Raw genomic sequence first — 20,867 nt, 5'->3', positions numbered from 1 at the left:
CTGGTTGAGTGGAAGATGAAAGAGGGTAGTAATCAATGGAGATCGCTCTGAGGAAAGGGATGTTAACAGTGGTATGCGTCAAGGTTCTGTTTTGGGGCCTGTTCTTTTTAACATTTTTATAAGTGATATTGCTGAAGGGCTGTCAAGTAAGATTTGCCCTTTGTGGATGATACCAAAATCTGCAATAGAGTAGACACCCCGGATGGTGTAAATAACCTGAAGAAAAACCTTGTGAAGCCTGAAGTATGGTCTGATATTTGGCAGCTAAAATTTAATGCTAAGAAATGCAAGGTCATGCATTTGGGCTTCAAAACCCCCAAAGAAACGGTACATTTTAGGGGGCTCAAGAACTTATGTGCATGACAAAAGAACGGGACTTGGGTGTTTCCAAGTTTCTTTATTTTTGATATACTGTTTATCATACAAGTCTCTAAATGGTTAACAATAAAATATAATTAAAAAGTAAAAATCTTATTTAGGATAAAAAGAGGGAGGGGTTTACACACTGATGTACATGAAACGTAAGGGAAATGGGGAGAGGGAGATAAATTAAATGCATAAAAATAAAACTAAAAGGAGGTAAGTGGGAGAGGGTAATACATTTGGGGAGGGATTGCTTCAAGAGAAGCGTTTTGATTTACAAGAGTTCTGCAATGAAGAAGAGAAGAGTTGTCAAAGAGGACAGGGATTAAAGAGTGTAGGCATTTTTTAAAAGAAAGCTTTTGAGTTTGATTTTAAATTTGTCCATTGAGTTTTCTAGTCAGAGATTAGTAGGGAAGGGCATTCCACAAAGTGGGAGCAGTAACAGAGAAAATGGATTTGAGGGTAGTGTCATAGAAGAGCTCTCGTATTGGAGAAATAGTGAGCAGAGTTTGGTTGCTAAATCGGAGGGCCCTACAAGATGCATACGGGATGAGAAGTTTATCAATGAAAGCTGGTTGATGGGAGTTTATTGTTTTGAAGGCAAGAAGCAATAATTTGTAGGTGAGGCGTTGTGTGATGGGTAATCAGTGTAAAAAACAAAAGCAATTGACCCCAGTGTGTCTTGCAAAGGAGCGGAGTGACATGATGATATTAAGGTAGCCAAACAGGTTGAAAAGGTGACATCGAAAGCTAGAAAGATGCTAGGACACATAGGAAAAGATATGGCCAGTAGGAAAAAGGAGGCATTGATGCCCCTGTATAAGATTCTGGCGAAACCTCATTTAGAATATTGTTTACAATTCTGGAGACTGCACCTTCAAAAAGATATAAAAAGGATGGAGTTAGTCCAGAGGAAGGCTACTAAAATGGTGCGTGGTCTTCGTCATAAGACGTATGGGGACAGACTTAAAGATCTCAATCTGTATACTTTGGAGTAAGGGCAGGAGAGGGGAGATATGATAGAGACGTTTGAATACCTACTGTGACAGGAATCTCTCTAGCTCCACTGTGGACATGGGGGAAGATCCTGTAAGCCCCATTGGAAGTCCTGTCATGAGTACTGGGAAATATCCTGAAGCTAGAATACATCCTGTGCACAGCCTTAGTCAGGATCCTGCTCCTTTAAGAAAACCCTGACAGCAGGGGGTTTAGGGCTCTTTAAGAACTTGTCTGTCTCTGCTAGGAGAGAGCAGAGCTTCTTGCCGAGAATACTATTTCCTGAGCCTTTCTCGTCAGACAGGAGGAGGGCACAGCTAGCGCAGGAAGCCTGTACTTCCAGCAACGCAGGACACAGCAAAAAAATTATCCCGCAGTGTCTAATGATTATGACATGGAAGAACTAGCAGAATGTAATGCTGACCCAGCTGCAGAGAGGCTGCAGGAAGAATATCCTATGGACTACATTCAGGATTCTGATTTGCCTGACTTTGAGGAAGAGCAATATGTCTGTGAGTAGGCTACAAAGCCAAACAGTTTTTTTTTGCTTGGAATTTTCTTTTCCCTATTTTGGTGATTTTCCTTCATCGGTGTTTGTGCTGGCAAAGTTAATGTGGTGTGTCCAGCCACCCAGTGAACTGTGGAGAGAAACAGCATTTTGGTTTTGTATTTTTGTTTGGAGCAGTGTGAGCTCTGCTCACGGCATTGCTGAGGGAATGAAAAGGAGAACAGGCTATTTCCCCCCAGCCTGCTTGGGAATCCTGGTTCTACCCAAGCACTGCAACAGCAAGAGCCAGTGTTTGTGCTACTGAAAGAAAAGTGTGTATTTGGGAGGGGGTGATGTTTCTTTGTGCTGATTAAAGCCCAGGAATGGATTATACTTGTTTGGCAAGCTGAGTTAGCCAGAGGAAAAGTTTTGAGTTTTTAAACTTGTTTTATCTGACCGTGCTTTGTGAAGTTTGGAAGCCTGGAACTCAAAAGTGCTTATAGCTTTATTTGAAAAGCCTGAACGTTTTCTTTCTTGAATGAAGACTGTGTTGCTGGGTGTGAAACCCTCAAGACTTACCTGGAGTTAAGGGTGGAAATTACACCCAGAGCAAAAGTACTTGAATTTTAAAAGCCTTTATTTTCCACAAAAATAACTGTTTTGACCAAGAGACTTTATTGCTCATGCCACATTTGACCAAGAATTCTTTATTCACTATTAAAGTGTTTTGGGTTTCCACTAGAGAAGTCTCAGTGTGCATTTTTGGGGAGGCACTGAGGAGCAAATTCTATAAATGGCATCCTGATTTTAGGCGACCCACCACTACCTAAAAGCCAATCGGGACACACATTTTTGAAAAACACCTCCTGAGGCAGGCCGCCTACATTGTAGATGCTCTGAGAATCTAGAGAGATGCAAAAGGCCGCCTAACTTCGCCTAAGGTTAGGCGTGGGCATGGTTTCACCTGGAAGTGGCCTTAGGCGAGTTTAGGTGACCCTATGCGCTTCCCTAGGCCAGTGGAAGGCATTAGAAATGTAGGCCTGCTGGCCTCTCCCCCCGTAATAACCGCGCCCAGGAGGGACAGCTCAATAGTCTTTGTGCGGGGAAGGGGGGGTGGGGAACAGGCTGCTGCCGCTAAACTGATCGCAGCAGGGAGATCCTTGCTGCCATCAGTTCAGCGGCAACGCAATTCTCTAAGCGGCACCTGTAATATGAGTGCCGGTTAGAGTGGTAGCTAGGCAGCTTAGAGTGATTCAGTGTAGGGCACTGTGTGCAATTCACAAAAGCCCATTAGGCAGCTTCTGAGAACATGCGCCCCATACTGAATCCGGGCTTGAGAGCTGTGTTCCACAACCTTCTCAACTCTGGGCCAGGAATTCACTGGAATAGTTAGGCCTAAGTTGGATCCATTCCCACACAAAAGGCTTAAATGCACATGAGTCAAGTCTCTTTCATTTGAGGGGCTTAGGATGGCATGAGAGGGCAAAGGATGAAGTTGAGATGATAGGATCAAGAGTATTCTAAGGAAATAGTATTTTACAGAATGGGTAATAGATGCATGGAACAGTCTCACGGAAGAAGTGTTGAAGACAGAGAATGTGTCTGAATACAAGAATGCGTAAGATAGACTCATGGGATTTCTTATAGAGAGGAAGAGATAATGGCTACTGCGGATGGGCTGACTAGATGGGCCATTTGGCCTTTATCTGCCATCATGTTTCTAATACACCAAGCTTCAAACTATGCCAAAACATTTCATGGAATCCTTCTTTCAGTCACATGGGAAAAACATTCAGTATAAGGGGATCCTACACATACTTATCTGTTAATACAATATATATCATTCAGTGCAAAAAGTGTAAAGAAGGGTGCTACATTAGAGAAAAAAGCCAGATGCTAAAGACAGAATCAATCTATAATCTACACAGTTGTCATATTAAACATTGCAATGCTAACCTGGATATCACCTTTGTGGGACAACACTTCAGAAAACCAGAACACTTCATCAATGATTTATAGTGAGAATACTAAAAGGGCATTTAAGACAATCCAGGAACATAAGACCTTTAAAATCAAAATGACAAAATATTTTGACACACACCAGACAGGACTTAACAAAGCTCTTGGGTTTCTATCGCATTACAAACCATAAAATTATACTTATTACCAATTATCTCTCCCTGTCTCTCAACTAGTGTTGCCTGATTCAGGGAAAAATATTTTGATTCGATTTGCCCTGTTGAATCAAATTTTTGATTCGATTTGCTTTCAATGCCACAGCTTTTTAAGTTTAAACATTTTATTTAACCAAGGCAATACCATATCAAAAATAGGAACATCCAATCTATAACATAGCTTTAAAATTATTTAGAAACATGGGGTGGTGCCAGCAGGGAAGAGGGCCGGAGAAAAGGAGAGGCGCTGGTGCCGGGTGATTGCCTACAGAAGAGGCACGTCCTGTAGGCAGTCAGCTGGTACCGGCATTTCTCTTCCTCCCCAGTGTGATGTGGCACACCTGAAATCTCAGGAGACACACAGTTTGCAATACACTGTCCTAATTTCCTTAAATTGCTAAATGTTGTGGCTTGATATGAATTCAGGTGTCAGCAGACTGCCTTCAACTGTTGGGTCCTTCTGCTATTCTCCCTCTGCTATCTTTTCGTTATTCATCTCTCTCTCTCCCCTCATTTTTCCCTCCTCCACCATTTCCATCTCTCCCTCTCCCCATCTCTCTGTCTCCCCTCTCCATCATCTTCCCAAATTCCATCTCCTCTCCCCCCCCACCCCGCATCTACCTTTATTTTGTTGTAAAATTTGTTGCTGGTAGCGAATCTAGGAATCCACAGAGCTCTTCTGCCAGCGCTCCTGGCATCTACTGTGGCTTGTCCTCAGTAACAACTTCCTGTTTCCACTGAGACAGCCAAAATGGAGAGAAGACGCCTGGACTAGCGGAAGGGTAACGCTGTGAATTGCATTTGCTACCACCATTCGGCAACAACTTTTGCATCGTAATAAAGGTAGATGCAGGGGCAGGGAATTAGATAATGCTGTTGGGGGGAGAAGGGTGACAGGATCGATTCTGGGAAGGAGTAACCAGTAAAAAAAAAGAAAAGGGAAAAGAAGCCAAGTAGATATGGGCTCACCTTGCTGCCAATCTGCTCACACAGGCCCGCTCAGGCATTCCCTTTGCCGAAGTCTTTTCTTCTGATGGACTCTGGCAGAGGGAAAGGCGAACGGGCTACCATTCATGAATCAGTGAGTCTGTTTTTTTCGAATTGGGTACCTCTACTCTCACTCACCTAGTTCTCCCTGTTTCTCACCTTACCTACCTCTTTCCTCTTCCTGTGAGACTGCATGCTTTTATGTTTCACTTGTATATTCTGATATTTCACTTTTGTTTATTTCTGATCTGAAGAGGAAGGGTTATCTTTGAAAGTTAATAAAAATGTATTCTTAGTCTAATAAAAAAAAATCACCTTATTTCATTTATGTTTTGTTTTATTTCTGTATATCACCTTTAAAAGTGAACTAGCATGGCTACTTCACCAGTTTGCATTAGTAAGTTGAAACTGATGTTTTGTACTTATGATTTTAGGATGGTGGTTCAGAATGTCATTGTGATGAAGATTGATTATTGCAATGTGTTGTATTTTGATATTGTAGTGTTGCTTTACAAAGATTTTCAGGTGATTCAAAATTCAGCGGTTAGCCTGATTATGGGATGTTCTAAATTTGAACATGTGGCATCAGTGTTGGAGTGCTCCCAAGCCAGCATAGCAGCCCCCTCCCCACCAAATGCTCCAGGGCTCCCAAAAGGGGCCTACCATTTAGTTAATTGGTGGTCCAGGATGTCTTTGAGCAGAAGTGATGCCCAGTTCCTGCCCAGTCTAGCGCCATCATCAAAGTGACATCTCTAGAGATACTCGCATGACTACCGCTAGGGTTCACGTTTCCTTATACGAAAACATGACTTCTAGCGGTAGATAACTTTGATGATAGCGCCTGACTGTGCAGGAGTGAATCGGCATTGCTCCTGTCTAAAGACCCTCAGTCTAAATCGTAGGTCATTTCAGAGAGCTCTAGAGCCTTTGAGGGGGAGGGGGTTGCTGTGTTGGCTCAAGAACTTCAGGCTGTGATTTGCAACATGATACTCACAGGCTGTAAAATAATGCCAGCTAAAAAGCTAGGGTTGTTTTACCATGATTTTGGGGCCTTAACATCACTTGCAAGCCTTGATCTATTCATGATGAACAACTTTAGTAATGGTGACATGTGCCCATTATTCACTTAACTCTACTTACACAAATATTTTCAGGAGATCCCATCATATTATTTGCATTAGAAATTTTATCATTTTGTGACACACTGCTCAAATTTCTAATCAGATGTGATGAGACACTGACGCCACTATCTGAATTTCCTTTGATGTGCAGAGAAACACTACAGAATGGTCTTGAATATTGCCGCAGGGTACAGCACACTGATGGATCATGGGAAGGGTGAGTTTTATATTGGGATTGGTATATTACTGTGGAGTATGGTATAGTGTTGTATTACATAAAGAGGTGATATATGTTGATTGGCCATGGCTAAAGGGGACAGATGAAGAAACAGTATATACTGATGTACATTGATTATCTATGTTTCTATGACAGGTAAAGTGAGGCAGGAAAATAGGTGAGGGATCTTAGATGAGGATTCTGGTGATTGAACTTTCTTCCAATAATACTACAAATACAGATTTCTGTATCGCCTGGTAGACTGGTATAGTCCTTACTAGAGAGCTGCACGGGAACGGGGACGACGGGAATCCCATGGGGATGCCTCCGAGGGTCACGGGGTTCCTGCGGGGTTGGATGCGAGGCTCGTCTTCTCCCTACCTGCCCTGCCGCAGCACACAGACAATCGGAATTGAAGTCTTCCACGATGTCAGCGCTGACATCCCTCCCTCCCTCCGACTTCAGCGCTGACATCGGGAAGACTTCCGTTCCGATCGGCTGTGTGCTACGATCGGCAGTGGCGTACCAAGGGGGGGCGGGGAGGGCGGTCCGCCCCTGGTGCAGCCATAAGGGGGGTGCACAGCCGGCCAGGTCCCCTTACCTTTGTGGCACTTCCTCCGACCGATAACAATACTCCAGCTGCTGTAAGAAGGTAATTTGATTTGCAGCTCTAGGGCAGGGAGGTTTGTCGGACCGGGCCTATTCTGTTGTCAGTCGGGCGGGGAAGCACCACAAAGGTAAGGGGCAGGGAAGGAGAAAGAGAGGAAAGGTGGAGTAGAGAGGAAAAGACGCTTAAGGTAAAACTGAGGGGGGAGAAGGATGCTGAAAGCACTGGGGAAGACAAAGGGGTGGAGAAGGACGCTGAAAGGACATGGGGAAATGGGGGGGGAAGGACACTGAAAGGACATGGGGAAGACAGAGGGGGGAGAAGGACACTGAAAGCACATGGGGAAGACAGAGGGGAGGGGGAAGGACACTGAAAGCACATGGGGAAGACGGGGGGAGAAGGACGCTGACAGGACATGGGGAAGATGGGGGAGAAGGACGCTAAAAGGAAATGGGGGAGAGTGGGGAGAAGACGCTGGCAGGGAAGAAGACAGAGATGCCAGACTATGGGGGGAGCAGAGGGAAGAAGATGGGTGCCAGACCAATTTGGAAGGGGGGAGAAAGGGAGAGGCACAGTAACAGAGCAAATGGAAGACGCAGAGAGAAGAGAGATAGTGGATGGAAGGAATTGAATGAGAACATGAGGAAAGCAGAAACCAGGCAACAAAGGTAGGAAAAAAATTCTATTTCTTTTTTTTTTTTTTTTTTTTTGCTTTAGGATAAAGTAGTATGTTAGTTGTGTTGATAAAAATTTATAAACATTAGAGGCTCTGGTAGAAATCTGTTTACAAAGTATGTATTCTTCCCAATTAATATTTCCAAATAAATAAAGTCTTTTGCTTATTTGTAAATGGGTTTCTACCAGAGCCTTTAATTCAGTAGAATAATTAAATGAAATAACTATTTCTGTAGTTTGTGGGGATGGAGGGGATTCCTCGCGGGGACGGAGAGATTCCTCGCGGGGACGGGTGGGGACAGGTGGGATTCCTCACGGGGATGGGTGGGACTTTGGAGGGGACAGGTGGGATTTCTGTCCCCGCGCAACTCTCTAGTCCTTACGAATGGATTATATACCTCACTGCTACCAGCAGGTGGAGACTGAGAACAAACTTGTATATCAGGATAGCTTCCCCCTTAGCAATCCAGTCTTCCTCAGTCTCCATTAAAGCAGGTAGTAAGACTAATTCGGCTCCCCTCTTAGTACTTTTGGATTTTGTTTTGGACTCCTGGGTTCCCCTTTTCTGCTGGATAGAGCTTGAATGGGTCCTGTTTGCGGACCCATCTGACCTCGGGGGTGTTGAACTCAGCAGGTCTGGTGCTGGGTCCTTCCCCCCTCCAATGCCTTTCTCCACCTCCCACATTTTTGTAGAGGTGCCTCAGCCGGCGGCCTGGCCCCTTGGTTGATGAGCTCTCCAGTTTTGAGAGCCATGGAGTCTGTTTTGACTAAGTGAAAAAAATAAAATCCTTAGGTGTGCCGGTTTAAAGGGCTCAATTCCCATTAAAACTGCCATTTGTATTGTTTTTTTCTCAACTAACCGGCACTTTTATTGCAGCTAGGGCGTTTTTCAGCACAATTAGCACTTTTAAGGGGGAAAAATGCTCATTGTGCTCCAGACGCAAGGTACTTGCGGCCGGCCTGTGCAAGCGTTGTGCAGGCTGGAGTGGTAGGGGAGTCTCGTCGACAGCAGTTGCTGGCAGCTAGGGCACCCCGCCGCTTGTACCTCGTGAAGGATTCCTCTACTGCTGGAGCGGCTGGGGATTCCCTTTTCATGTTGGTCAGTTCCTTGGCCTCAGCATCAGCAAAGTCCTGGCTTTTCAGACACGACAGGCTACAGGAGCTCTGATTTTGGCGGTTTCAGGCCAATTTCGGCCTCCTTCATTTTTGTTACCTCAGGTGACCTTCCCCCTATTCTGGAAATACAGGAGCAAGGTATGGCAGGGTCCCCTTCTGGGGCACGGAGTCCCCCTGAATTTATGTTGGCACTATGTAAAGCTTATGTGCTGGTGGCTGGAGGTTCCGTGCCCACTTGGGGAATTGCTAAAGCGCAAAGTGGCAAAGATTGAATTGGGTGCTTCTTATCTTTCAGATGCCATGAATGACCTCTTGCGAGCTTCTGCCAAGTCATTGGTTTTTGGAGTGGCAGCACGCCGTACCTCGTGGCTTCGTGCTTGGTCGGCAGATACATCATCCAAAGCTAAGTTGACTAAGTTTCCCTTTAAAGGGCCCTTTTTGTTTGTTGAGGACTTGGACAAGTTGGTTCAGACTGTAACCGATTCTAAAGTGCCTCATTGACCTGAGGATCAGTCTAGGCCGCTGGCTCGAGATGTGGCTGCTTGTGGGTGTGATTTCTGTCGCTTCCGCCCTGGTTGAGGGGCTGTCTCCTTTCAGTCTCCTGGGCTCTCTAGAGGCAGGTTCTTTCAGCACATGCAGTCCTTTTGTGGGGCCCGCCAGGGTGTGAGTAGCGCCCCCACCAGGTCCACTGCCACTCATCCTACCCAATGACTCCTTGCCAGTGCCCATCTTGTTTCCGTTGGGCGCCCGGCTAAGGAATTTTTATCCAAAGTAGGCAGGCATCATGTCCAATCAGTGGGTTCTGGAGGTGATTTGGAACGATTATGCTCTGGAGTTTGCCCGTTCCTTGCCAGATCGTTTTCTCGCTTCTCCCTTGAAGGTGACGTGGAAGCAGCAAGCTTTTTTCCAGACCCTTCATAGATTGCTAGATCTCCACACGGTGGTTTCATTTCCCCCGCGGGAGTGGGGAATAGGTTGGTACTCAATTTACTTTGTGGTACCAAAGAAAGAAGGGACCTTTTGGCCATCCTAGATTTGAAAGGGGTCAACAAGGCTCTTCACATGCCTTCCTTCCGCATGGAAACTCTGCGGTCTGTGATTCTGGCAGTTCAGCCGGGGCAGTTTCTGACCTCTCTGGATCTGATGGAGGCCTACTTGCACATTCCTATTTCGGCTTCCCATCTTTGTTTTCTGCGCTTTGCGATCTTGGGGCAACACTTTCAGTTCTGTGCACTTCCTTTTGGTCTGGCCACAGCTCTGGGGATGTTCACCAAGGTGATGGTGGTTGTCGTGGCGGTGTTGCGCAAAGAGGGCATTCTAGTTCATCCCTACCTGGACGACTAGTTGATTTGAGCAACGTTCTAGGAGAACACCCAGGTCATGGCTCAGGTGGTGGAGTTTCTACAGTCGCTGGGATGGGTAGTCAACCTTTCCAAGAGCCAGTTGTCTCCATCTCAGCACCTGGAGAATGTAGGAGTGCTGTTCGACACCTCCATGGGGAAGGTCTTCTATCCGGAGGCCTGGGTAAGCAAATTGCAATCTCAGATTCGCCCTGCTTATTGTGTCCCGGTGTCCTCGGGCGCAGGATTTCCTCCAATTCTTGGGGTCGATGGCAGTTTCCCTTGATGTAGTGAAGTGGTCACGGGCCCACATGCTTCCTCTTCAGTATGCGCTTCTTCGGAAGTGGTCGCCTCAGAGGCACAATCTGGATCATCCTTTTCTGCTTTCTGGCTTGGCTCGGTGCAGTCTTCGTTGGTGGCTCCAGTCCTCCCATCTTGTACAAGGGGCGAGTCTGGACCAGTCACAGTGGACGGTGCTGCTCATGGATGCCAGTCTTCTCAGTTGGGGAGCTCAGTATCTAGGACACTTAGCTCAGGGCACCTGGTCCATGGAGGAGGCTTCTTGGTCGATCAATGTCTGGCGCTGTTAGCCTTCCAGTCCTTACTGAGGGGCAAAGACAGTCAGGGTTCTTTCAGACAACGCCACAGTGGTGGGCACAAGGAGCACTTTGGTGGCGCAGGAGGCGGCTCTGCTCATGGTCTGGGTGGAATCTCATCTTCAGGAAATATCAGCCTCCCATATAACCGGAGTGGAGAATGTTCAAGCAGACTTCCTAAGTCATCACGTGATAGATCCCGGAGAGTGGTGTCTAAGCTCCGTGGCCTTTCAGTTGATAGTCCAATCTTGGGATCAGCCCCTCATGGACCTGAAGGCCACGGGTGTCAACGCCAAAACACCACACTTCTTCAGATGTCGCAGAGACGGTCAGGCCCAAGGCCTAGATGCTCAGCGGGAGACAGCGTATCCAGATTGTTCCCGAAGAGAGGCAGCGTGGGAGTCCTGCTCCGCCCCCCTCCCTGACCGAAAGGGAACATTTAAAAGAGCACAACGCCAACGGTGCTCAGCCGTTCGGCGCGCCTTTGTGAAGCGCCTGCAGTGACGACAGTTGGATTCTGAAGCTAACAAAATAACAGGCTCCAATCAGCAGGAGCACACCAGCACTTTATGAGAGCGATGGAGGACCCAGGATCCCAGAGGTACTTTCCGGTATACTGCACAGAGTGCAATATGTACGACTACCTCCCCTTGGGAAGGCGGGAGTACATATGCAGTCGGTGTCAGGAACTGGAAAGCCTGAGGATGGAGGTCGGCAGATTGAGGGTCAGGGTCCAGGAACTGGAGGGACTGGAGGGACTGCGCACCACAGAGGAGACGAGCTGGTCAACCCAGAACACAGACGGAGCAGGCCCCATTGTGGACCAGGTGAGAGACCTCGAGAGATTCATCGAGGAGACCTATAGGAAGGTGGAGGAACGGGACCGGCAGATGAGACCCAGGATCCACAAGGCGACACCGGGGAAGGACCTAGCGGAGGAACCACGCAAGAGGAGGAGACCGCGACTCACCGGGACCTTGAGGGAGAGACACCGCACTACACCTAGGACACGGACCTGAGGCAGAGGAGGTTGCTGAGGAAAGGGAAGTCTGCTATTGTGGTGGGAGACTCGATTTTGAGAGAGGTAGACAGTCACGTAGCTGGAGGAAGGGAGGACCGGCTAGTGACTTGTCTCCCAGGGGCCAAGACATGAGACATCACTGGTAGGATCGAGAGGATCCTGGACGGAGCAGAGACAGAGGAGACTGCGGTAATAATCCACGTCGGAACGAATGATGTGAGCCGGAGGAACTTTAGCATGGCCACACTGACTGACCAGTTCAGGGTCCTGGGACGAAAGCTGAAGCGGAGCACACGGAGGATAGCATTCTCGGAGATCCTGCCTGTACCGAGAGCAGATGCAAAGAGGCAGGCAGACCTCCAGGCTGTGAATGCATGGTTGAGGAGATGGTGCCAGGAGGAGGGCTTCCACTTTGTGAGGAACTGGACGTCCTTCTGGGGAAAGAGCAAGCTCTACCGGCGGGACGGCCTGCACCTGAGCACAGCGGGAACTAGACTACTGGCAGCCAATGTGAGGAAGGAGATCTAGAGGGCTTTAAACTGAGGAGAGGGGGAAAGCCGACAGCTGATCTGATGTTGACGCTTCGGACAACAGTATCCAGAACAGATGCTGAACGGGCTGACTGCAGGGAGGAAGCAGAGGGACCGGAGGATCTTATGATCAGACAGCGAGGGAAACATCAGGTAAAGGGAGCTTGCTGGGAGAAGACTAAGGGGCATGGAGACACAGGGGGACTGGGTGGCACGAGGGCGAAAGCTGAGGGCAATATAGAGGTACCACAAGGCGAGGGGGATCAAACAGAGGCTCAAGGGATGATAGCCCAGGAGGGGGCCGGTAGGGCTAGAAAACCCAGAGGAAAAGCGGGGAAGTGGGGTGGCGGGAATGTGGGGAAGCTGAAAGCTAAGAGGGTAAAGGCTGAGGGCAAAGCAGAAGCACAGGGAACGGGAGAACTGCCCGAAATCCAAGGGCAGGCGGCCCAGGTAAATGCAGAGGTGGAGGGAAAACGACGGGACCTATGGGACCTCGGTGCTTATACGCAAATGCAAGAAGCCTCATGGCCAAGATGGGTGAACTAGAAGTCGTGGCCAAGGGGGAGGACCTAGATATAATTGGAATTGCAGAAACCTGGTGGACAGAGGAAAATCAATGGGATGTGGCGCTGCCGGGGTACAAGCTCTACAGGAGGGACAGGACCCACAAGAAGGGGGGAGGCATAGCACTATATATAAAGGACTCTATCCACTCAGTCGGGATGGATATGGCAACGAAGGCAGAGGGGCTGAAATCGCTATGGGTCAAATTGCCGGGAAACAAGGGTGCAGGCATAAAACTGGGGCTGTACTATCGCCCACCTGATACGCCAGAAGGAGTCGGACACGACTTGGAAGCGGAATTGAGACAGGAATGCAGGACTGGAAGTGTAACAGTGATGGGGGACTTCAACTACCCGGGAATAGACTGGAGTACGGGTCACTCCAACTGCACTAGGGAAACAGGATTTGTAGAAGCTGTGAGGGACTGCTTCATGGAGCAACTAGTCAAAGAACCGACGCGAGGGGGTGCTACTCTTGACCTCATCCTAAACGGATTAGGGGGGCCTGCAAGAGGGGTAGAAGTGGGAGGACCACTAGGCAACAGTGATCACAACGCGATCAGATTCACATTAGAAAGGGGGACACCCATAGTAAGGAGGACCGCAACAACTGCGCTCAACTTCAAGAAAGGGAACTATGTTGCTATGAGGGAAATGGTGGGGAGGAAGCTCAGAAACATCTTTAGGATGGAGACTGTGGGAAGCGCCTGGACCCTATTCAGGGACACCCTGCAGGAAGCACAAAGAATGTACGTCCCCAGTTTCAGGAAAGGCTGCAAGAACAAGCGATCAAAGGACCCGGTTTGGATGTCAACTGAAGTAAAGAGGGCAATAAATGACAAAAAAGTATCCTTCCGGAGATGGAAAAAGGACCCAACGGAGGAAAATCACCAGGCGCACAGGAAATGCCAAAAGGAATGCCACCAAGAGGTTAGAAAAGCGAAAGGGGAATACGAAGAGGGGCTGGCCAGGGAGGCGAAAAACTTCAAGGCATTCTTCAGTTACGTAAAGGGGAAGCGACCAGCGAGAGAGGAGGTGGGGCCGTTGGACGATGGGGATAGGAAGGGAGTGATTAAGGAGGATAAAGAGGTAGCTGAGAGGTTGAACACGTTCTTCTCGTCGGTTTTCACGAGCGAAGACACATCTAATATACCGGACTCAGAGGAGCTCATGAGTGGGGAACAGGCCGAAAAATTGGAGCACATAGAGGTAAGTAACAGATAGGTTAAAATGCGGTAAATCACCGGGCCCGGACAGGATCCACCCAAGGGTTCTGAAGGAACTAAGACAAGAAATAGCAGGCACAATCCAGCATGTTTGCAACCTATCCTTGAAAACTGGTGAGGTACCAGAGGACTGGAAATTGGCGAATGTCACACCTATCTTCAAGAAGGGATCAAGGGGTGACCCCGGGAACTACAGGCCGGTGAGCCTGACTTCAATTATAGGGAACATGGTGGAAGCTATGATCAAGGACGGCATTTGCGAGCACATCAAGAGGAATGGCCTACTGAGAACAAGCCAGCACGGGTTCTGTAAGGGAAGGTCGTGCCTAACGAACCTTCTGTACTTCTTTGAGGGAATAAGCAGTCGGGTGGACAATGGGGAACCCATAGACATCATTTACCTCGATTTTCAAAAGGCTTTCGACAAGGTGCCACATGAAAGGCTGCTTAGGAAGCTGTGGAACCACGGGGTGGGAGGGGATGTGCACAGATGGATCAAGCACTGGTTGTCGGGTAGACTGCAGAGGGTCGGAGTGAAGGGACAATATTCTGACTGGCGGGGAGTCACGAGCGGTGTGCCACAGGGATCGGTGCTGGGGCCGTTACTCTTCAACATATTTATCAATGACCTGGAAAAGGAGGCAAAGTGCGAGGTTATAAAATTTGCAGACGATACCAAACTGTGCGGTAGAGTTAGGTCCAGGGAGGAGTGTGAGGACCTGCAAAGGGACCTGGACAAGCTGGAAGACTGGGCAAACAAATGGCAAATGCGCTTTAACGTGGAAAAATGCAAGGTCATGCATATAGGGAAAAAGAACCCGTTGTTCAACTACAAATTGGGGGGGGGGCATTGTTGGGAGACAGCAGACTTGAGAGAGACTTGGGTGTGCTGGTGGATGCATCACTGAAGCCATCTGCACAGTGCGCAGCAGCCTCGAAAAAAGCCAACAGGATGCTGGGCATCATAAAGAGGGGCATAACAACCAGGACGCGGGAAGTCATCATGCCATTGTATCGAGCGATGGTGCGTCCACATCTGGAATACTGCGTTCAGTATTGGTCGCCACACCTCAAGAAGGACATGGCGGTACTTGAGAGAGTCCAAAGGAGAGCAACGAAACTGGTAAAAGGGCTGGAACACTGCCCATACGCCGAGAGGTTGGATAGGCTGGGGCTCTTCTCTCTGGAAAAAAGGAGGCTCAGGGGAGATATGATAGAGACCTTCAAGATCATGAGGGGCATAGAGAGGGTGGATAGGGACAGATTCTTCAGACTGAAGGGGACAACAAGTACGAGGGGGCATTCGGAGAAACTGAAGGGAGATAGGTTCAAAACAAATGCAAGGAAGTTTTTTTTCACCCAAAGGGTCGTGGACACTTGGAATGCGCTACCGGAGGAAGTTATCAGGCAGAGTACGGTACAGGGATTCAAACAGGGATTGGATGGATTCCTGAGGGATAAAGGGATCGTGGGATACTGAGAGAGGTGCTGGGATGTAACACAGGTATAGAAAGCTAACCAGGTAATAAGTATAGAAACCCAACAGGTTGTGCATGTGCAAGACCGGAGGGTTAGGACTACGATGGGAAGATAGGACTTCAATGAGAAACCAAGGTGGCAAGGGAGCCCCTTCTGGTGATTCAGACAGGTTGTGACCTGTTTGGGCCGCCGCGGGAGCGGACTGCCGGGCAGGATGGACCTAAGGTCTGACCCGGCGGAGGCACTGCTTATGTTCTTATGTTCTCTGGTTCGACCATTGCCAACAAATGGGCTGTTGTATGTGTTCCCTCTGTGGCCACTAGTGGGCAGAGTTCTTCTCTGCATAGTTCGACATATGGGCCTTGTGTGTCTGGTGGCTCTGGATTGGCCCAGGCAGCCATGGTATGCAGATTTGGTGAGGCATCTAGTGGCTTTTCCTCTGCCTCTCTTGGACGACCTTCTGACTCAGGATTCCATTCCAATGTTCGATATGGGTCCCTTCTGACTAATGGCTTGGCTCTTGAAAGAGATTGCCTAGGTAAAAAGGGGTATTCAGATAAAGTGATCTCAACTCTCATGGGATCCCAGAGGCTTTCCACCTCTCAAGATTATGTGAAGGTTTGGCATATATTTGAGGAGTGGTGTGCTGCGCGTGGAGTGGTCTCTTTTTACACTTCCCTGCCTAACGTCTTAGAGTTCTTGCAGGATGGCCTGGACAGGGGACTGGCTTGGTCTTCTCTCCAGGTTCAGCTGGCGGCCTTGTCAGTCTTTCGTGGGTTATTGAAAGGTAGCGTTTGACTGCCATTCCTGATGAGATTCGCTTTTTGCGGGCAGCCAAATTGCTCAAGCCTCCCGTACGACCCTCTGTTTCTTCTTGGGATCTGAATCTGGTTCTGTCAGTTCTAGTGCGCCTTCACTTTGAACCGTTGGGCGACTGTTCTTCTTTAAACTGGTCTTCTTGGTGGCCATTACTTCTGCTAGACATATTTCTGAGCTACAGGCTTTCTCTTGTAGGGCTCCCTTGGAGTTATCTAGGGAGCGGGTTGTCTTGAAGCCTGTTCCTTCTTTTCTGCCAAAGGTAGTTTCTCCTTTTCATGTCAATCAGGCAGTGATCCTCCCGGTGTTGGGTAGCCGAGAGGGCTCTTCTGAGCAGAGACAGTTGCGCAAATTGGATGTCGGTCGGGTCCTTCGCTCTTATATGCAGAGGACCCAGGAGATCAGGAAATCAGTTCATCTCTTTGTCCTTCTAGTGGGTCCTCGGAAGGAGGATGGCACTTCTAAGGCTATTGCATGCTGGATCAAGGAGACTATTGCTTCTGTTTATCTTCTGAAGAAGAAGCCTGTGGATGTTCAAGCACGTCGGGATGTGGTATTTGGTGAACGTGTTCTGGTGTTGATCCTTTGGGGATCCCACCCTTGATGAGTACCTTTTTGGTACGTCTCATTCTTAAGGACTATACCAGTCTACCAGGCGATACAGAAGTAGAAATTAGGTTCTTACCAGCTAATTTTCTTTCTGTTAGCCTGGAATAGTCCCCCACCCTATCTATCTTTGTGCGGTGATTGCGGATTTTTGTTTTGCTTGCATGCAGATTTTGTGTTTTCTGCTGGTTCTATTATTTTTCTAGGGCTGGGGAGAAGTAAGAACAGCTGCAATGGCTCAGCTGGCTTAACTGGTGAGCTGTGGGGATGTTTTCTACACCAGGATTAAGTTCTACACATGTTCCAATGGTTGTTTACAAATGTTTGTTGTTCAAAGTGTGTTTTACTGTTTTCAGTTGAAGTCTTCTAGGTTCTGCTTAGCTATTCGGCAGACTAGATTGCTAGGGTGGAAGCTATCCTGATATACAAGTTTGTTCTCAGTCTCCACATGCTGGTAGCAGTGAGGTATATAACTCATTCGTAAGGACTATACCAGTCTACAGTCTAACAAAGAAAATTAGCAGGTAAGAACCTAATTTCTCCTTTGCTGAAGTGGGAGATTCCTGGGCAGATGAAAATATGATTAATGGGTTATGAGGGTCAATTGAAAAATTTTTAGATCTAATCAAGAAAGCAATATTCTTGGGGGAGGGGAAATGAAATTTATTTTTCAAGATTGTCACCTTTTAACTCAATACATTTGCTCCAACATTTTTCCAGACCTTTCATGCCTTCAGTAAAATACGAAACGTTTAAACTGGGAAAATAGCTATTTACAGTAGAATCTGAAGAAAATGGCTTCCCAGGTAGCTATTGTTTTAGATTCAGAAAGAGAATGAAGTCGCATGGAGTCAAATCCAGAAAGTATAGTGGATGGGGAATTAATTAGAACCACACAATTCATGCAATTTTGCCACCACGATTGTTGGTGTGTGAACCAGTGTGTTGTCCTGTTGGAAGAGAACTTTCTTCTTGGCCAAATGAGGACATTTCATCTTGATTTTGGCACTTAAATTTGAAATAAGCCATAGTTTTCGACATTAATGGGTTTTCCCTTTTCCAGATAGTCAATAAAAATTATCCCGTGGAAATTCCAGAAGACAGTTGCCATCACCTTCCCAGCTGACAGAGCAATTTTCGCTTTCTTCAGAGTTGGTTCATCTCTTGTAGTCCATTGTTTTGGATTGTTGTTTTGTTTCAGGAGTATAGTGATGGACCTAAGTCTTATCCATAGTCACAAAAGCCCGGATTGTCAAAATGGCACTGGTAGGCGCTTAAATAGCGCCTAAGTTAAGTATTTCAGTTGGCCATTAATGGTGAGGTAATTGACTGTGCCATTAAAAACCAATTAAAGACTAATTAAGGAAAAAAGTAGGTGCTGTGAGGTGCCTACAAAAAAAGATATCTGAATCGCATCGATGCAGATGCTTAACGGTGCCGAACATCAAAAGTGTGGTTATTAGCAAGGTCAACATTCAATGCCACTAAGTGTGATTCTATGTCAAAGATAGGCTTAAAACCCTGGCATACATGTCTGGCGCCTAACTGATGCAGATGTTAATCTCAAAACGGTGCCATAGTTTGATTGACATGCGACTAGCACTATTTTTTCAGGTGCTGGCGGATTCCAGCACCTTTTTAAGAATCCGTGCCAAAACACCGTAAAAAGTAATTCTCATTGTGCTTAAAATGCTCAAGACACGTTTTTAAAATGTTCAGTCAAACTTGTTTTTAGTCGATGGTTAGCAAACACTGCACCCATAGTATGCTCAGCTTCCTCATACCTAAATACTCACATAGGATGGTGTATTCACATTCTGATGAAATGCCAGCAGCCTCTATCTCATTAAGGGTCAGTCAGCGATCTTCAATCATGATTTGGTGAACTTCATCAACTATTTTGTCAGTTATTGCTGTTTTTGGACATCCGGAGCGTACTTCAACAGTGCTTGTCCAACTACATTTGTACTCGGTAACCTGTGGTTTCACCGTTGAAAATGGAGACACATCACCATACACTGGGTCTAACTCAGATTTAATTTCAGTAGGCAAGTTTCCCTTTAAATTAAGGAATTTTATCATGGTGCGATATTCAATTTTGTCCTTTTTTTATAAGGTAGAGCACTTTTTTTATAAGGTAGAGCACTTCTTCACGACAAAACTAGACATCAGACTGACTTGAAAATCTAGCCGTAGATGTTTCTCAACATCATCTGTTGGACATCTATAGAATCATGTTAATCTTGCTCTTTCTTGGTCAGGCTGAAAACTTTTCAGTTGGCCCTTATATTATGCAACATTTCTCATTTTTATAATCGCTTTCCTTAGTTTTACTCTTAAGACGTTATGCAAATTGGTGTATAAATATCATGTTCTACTTTTGGTCAATTTTGAATATACCATTCACTAGTATTGAGGTACTTAACTTTTTCTAAATTATTCCTAAAATAATATACAATTTCTCTTTAAATAATTTTTATTTTATTGAGTTTGTATTTTAATTGAATCAAATACAGTTTGGAAAGAAAAGAGATAACATTTAAACAGAGTAAATTAAAACATCTAGAAAATACCTTTCAAGGCAAATTAAAATACTGTATCTCAACAAAATAATAACTATATTTTTTAGACTTATAAGCTTCATTTTTGCTCCAAACTTCACAGATGGCCACCTCAGGACAGGATGGCATGGATTCATGCCATAAATGTGGCAGATGACTTGTGGTTTCGCAGCTGTATATTCTGTGCACCGCAGCCCACAAGGGGCGTAAACCGTGCATGGATTCTACACTATGCTCCTCCGGAGAGGCCCAGCTTTCTTCCGATTCCGCCGGAGATGTGTTTCCAGCGTCCAGGATGCCAAAATTGGGCGCAGAGGGCGCTTTCGCGAAACGCAAGCGCAGTTCCGGGGAAAAGTCTCATAAGTCTTCAAACCATTCCAAATCTGAGTCCCGCAGATCGACTTTTTTCCACCGGAATTTGTGGATATGATATATCAGGCTTTTCTGAGAAAGCGGGCTATGCCTGTGTTTCCCTCTTAGACTACGGTGCAGCAGTCTATGCAAACTTTGGATTCTAGCATGTCAATCTGTTCCTTTGCTGGTCTGCCTGAAAGCCCACTATTGCTTCGGAGCCTGCATCAATTTCTATGCTTTTGCTGTCGCATTGCTCTTTGACAGGCTCCGCTGATGTGACTAGACTTTTGGATCTCGAGGAATCCCAGAACGCTGTTTCTCACGATGTAGGAGAGGATCATATGATGCGCAGGCTAAAAGTCCAGTTGTCTTCCTGATCGTATCTCTGAATCCCTGTGAACATCGGAACTTGATTCAGACTCAGCAGTTCAGGCGGAGTGTTCCGTCAAGAGTTCTTCACACCCGCTCTCCGCTGCATTTCCAGATTACGCGGATTTGGCGGAAATGCTCTTGCAGGTTGGGATGCCCTGGATTGTCCCCTGAAGTGCGCTAGGGCCAAAGCTAAATTGTATCCCATGGCTTTGGAATTTTCCAACGCCTAGTCTCGCCAAGGGTGGATTCGGTGGTGGCTCAGGTCACTAAATATACCTCCTTGCCCTCGGATGTAGGGGTTGTCCTGAAGGATGTCCAAAACCGAAGACTAGATTTTGTCATGAAGCGTCTTTTTGACTCCGCTGAGATGGGAGTGCGAGCTGCAGTGGCCACTTTCTTTGTGGCCCGGACATGTCATTCTAAACTTCATCAGGTTCCTGGGGAGGTTGTCCTTCGGGATCTTGACTTTCTGGTTTCTGGAGTGAATTATTTGGCAGATGCACTCTATGATATTTTGAAAGTTTTTGCTAAGCTGGGAGCTTATTCAGGTTATGGAATTGCCAGAGGTTGGTTTATTCTTAATCCAAGGCTGCACTGAGCAAATTATCCTTCCAAGGTTTGCTCTTATTTGGCCAGGGTTTGGATGACCTGATGGCAAGT

General features: G+C 46.9%; 1 protein-coding gene across 6 annotated transcripts in view; it reads left to right on the top strand.

Annotated features, from left to right (window-relative positions):
- The window catches only part of LSS (lanosterol synthase), a 375,740-nt gene that overhangs the window by 260,964 nt on the left and 93,909 nt on the right, over nt 1-20,867 (top strand). For 5 of the 6 annotated variants that reach the window (XM_033947192.1, XM_033947191.1, XM_033947187.1 and 2 more), the window contains exon 18: nt 6,232-6,345. In XM_033947192.1, the coding sequence (XP_033803083.1) occupies nt 6,232-6,345 (114 nt within the window). The remainder of the gene's footprint in view (nt 1-6,231; nt 6,346-20,867) is intronic. The other variant, XM_033947188.1, reaches the window with a different exon arrangement.

The sequence above is a fragment of the Geotrypetes seraphini genome, chromosome 5 (assembly GCF_902459505.1).
Source record: "Geotrypetes seraphini chromosome 5, aGeoSer1.1, whole genome shotgun sequence".
Lineage (NCBI taxonomy): Eukaryota > Metazoa > Chordata > Amphibia > Gymnophiona > Dermophiidae > Geotrypetes > Geotrypetes seraphini.
This window is presented reverse-complemented; position numbering and strand designations above follow the sequence as displayed.